This window comes from Microtus ochrogaster, linkage group LG1 (genome assembly GCF_000317375.1).
Source record: "Microtus ochrogaster isolate Prairie Vole_2 linkage group LG1, MicOch1.0, whole genome shotgun sequence".
NCBI classification, from domain to species: Eukaryota; Metazoa; Chordata; class Mammalia; order Rodentia; family Cricetidae; genus Microtus; species Microtus ochrogaster.
In genome coordinates this window covers 4,876,993-4,879,577 of record NC_022027.1, presented here as the reverse complement: position 1 = coordinate 4,879,577, position 2,585 = coordinate 4,876,993, and the positions used below count along the sequence as shown (strand labels likewise).

General features: G+C 49.6%; 1 protein-coding gene across 6 annotated transcripts in view; it reads right to left on the bottom strand.

Annotated features, from left to right (window-relative positions):
* Positions 1-2,585, bottom strand: part of Nwd1 (NACHT and WD repeat domain containing 1) — a 78,967-nt gene that overhangs the window by 69,937 nt on the left and 6,445 nt on the right. For all 6 annotated transcript variants that reach the window (XM_013350728.2, XM_026785209.1, XM_026785210.1 and 3 more), the window contains exon 2: positions 1,025-1,110. In XM_013350728.2, the coding sequence (XP_013206182.2) occupies positions 1,025-1,108 (84 nt within the window). In that variant the 5' untranslated portion in view covers positions 1,109-1,110. The remainder of the gene's footprint in view (positions 1-1,024; positions 1,111-2,585) is intronic.

The window sequence follows — 2,585 nt, the reverse complement described above, 5'->3', positions numbered from 1 at the left end:
GGAGGAGGAGGAGGAAGAGGAGGAGGAGGAGGAGAAGGAGGAGGAAGAGGAGGAGGGGGGAGGAAGGAAGAACAAACGAAAGAAAGAAAAGAAAAGAAAAGAAAGAAAGAAAGAAAGAAAGGAAGGAAGGAAGGAAGAAAGAAAAATGGATGGAGCTGGGGGGGGGTGGTAGGGACGTCCCCCAAATGGTTTGGAGGCTAAGGCAGGAGGATCATGTCAAGGCAGACTTTGTTTTGAAGGAGTATGGAGAGGGCCGGGTGATGGCAGGTCTCTAAGATCTTGTCTGTAGCCCTGAGTTCCATCCCACGAACCCACGCAGAAGCCTGGCTTGACTGGGCAGTGGTGGTGCATAACTTTAACAGACTTCATAGCCTGCTGCCCTCTATGCTATCCTGGGCAGAGACTACAGCAGATCCTGGGCCCCTAAGCTACAGAACTCTTTAAGGTGGGGGCCACATTTAGTCACACCTTAAGCTTTACTGTGCACAGGGACTGGGAAATCTGTCACCAGCTTTTGGTCAAAGTTGTACTGGACTAAACCGCCTGGGGACAGACTCCAGAAGCCTAATCCAGTGCAGCTGGCTAAGTTTTGCTGAACTGGGTCTCCTTCTTGCCTCTCAAAGATCATTTCTCTACTGACCATGGTTTTGTAGGGACCCCCCACAGTGGCACACGCCTTTAATCCCATCACTCAGGAGGCAGAGGTAGGTGGACCTCTTGGAGACATAGCTCGGTAAGTAGTGCTTACAGGTCAGTTGGCAGAGTACCTGCCTAGCACACACGAATCCTAGGGGTCCAGATATATCATTACACATCTGTCACCCTGTCACTTGGGAGGTGGAAGTAGGCGGAGTTCAAGGCCATCGTCAGCTACACAGTGAATTTGAGTCCAGCCTGGGCTAAATGAGACCTCATCTCAAAAGACAAAACAAAAAAAAAAAACATTCTGAGTTTTGAGACCCAAAGCTAAAGCACCAAACAGATGACAAGGGACCGTGTGACTCTGGAGAGATCAGATGCTTACCTCAAATGTCAAGCCGTGTTTCCGGCAGAAGCTCTGCACCTCGGGGTAGGCAGTGCACTGCAGGGCTTCTCGCTCTGCGTCCATATCTGAAAGACACAGCCAGAGTGTGTTATAGAGGAGATCCCAGAAGTCTGTTCCGCCCCTACTGAGTTCTATCTCATCAGACCCTTGCAAGGTTGGAGTCTTAAACAGCAAAAAAATACAGAAGAAGAAGAAGAAAAAGAGGAGGAGAGAAGGGGGAAGAGAAGGAGGAGGAGGAGAAGGAGGAGGAGGAGGAGGAGGAGGAGGAGGAGGAGGAGGAGGAAAAGGAGGAGAAGGGACCAAGATGACTCTGCCCACCTGCCCCACAGGACAGAAGGAAGAAACAGATCTTTTTTTTTTTAAGATATTTATTTACTTATTCATTATGGATACAATATTCTGTCTGTGTGTATGTCTGCAGGCCAGAAGAGGGCACCAGACCTCATTACAGATGGTTGTGAGCCACCATGTGGTTGCCGGGAATTGAACTCAGGACCTTTGGAAGAGCAGGCAATGCTCTTAACTGCTGAGCCATCTCTCCAGCCCCCAAGAAACAGATCTTGAAAGCTGTCCTGACTTCCACACACGTGTGCTGTCCTGGTGCAGATGTAACTCTCTCCCCAGAAAGACCACACACACAAAATTGATGAAATTTAAAAATTACATGGAATCAAATCAAAGAATCCAACTGTCTGGAACACCTGGCGTCGCCTGTGTGAGTTCCACAAATATCACTGCCCAAGACACCCTCAGGCCCAGCCCAGCAGGGTGAGCCCGAGCTAAGTGAGGGCAGCCAGATAAAAGGTAGGTCAGGGAACATGGGTGGATGGGGCCCTCTGGACCCAGCCCGGGAGGTCACATTCAAGTGCATGCTGATCTATTCCAGGCTCTGCTTCTAACACACTGAAACATTATTCCCAGCTCCTCTGAAATGCACAGTGAACCAGGTGTGACTGTTGTGCTGACACAGAAGCTAGAGCCTCAAGTTAGGCAGAGGCTCCACCCCTGAGCCACGCCCCCAGCCCCTCACTGGGGATTCTAGGCAGGGGCTCCTCCATAACCCAAAGTAAGTGACTCAAAGTATCAATCAGACTCTAACTTGGGAGCTGCCAGGATGGGGAGTCTGGGATTCATCTCCTACTCGCTTGTCCCTTCCCAATCTGTTTTATCAGCTTTATAGGCTATTTGGATGTGTTCATAAAATTCTTATCAGATACTAAGTTCAGGCCCTCGTGCTAAGCATGAGGGTTACATCAAGAGACACAGCAACGTCTGAAATCAGGGGCTTGCATGTGACTCTACCATCTGAACTTTTCAGGCATATGCAGAGTTGGGGAAGCCTGTCAAGCATGTGTGGGGACCCCAAGCTCAGTCCCCAGCAGATCAAAAGAATACATGCAATCCATGCAGCAGACAACAGAGAATCTTCAGCAGTGTCACATGCATGCAATCCATGCAGTAGACAACAGAGAATCTTCAGCAGTGTCACATGCGTGCAATCCATGCAGTAGACAACAGAGAATCTTCAGCAGTGTCACAT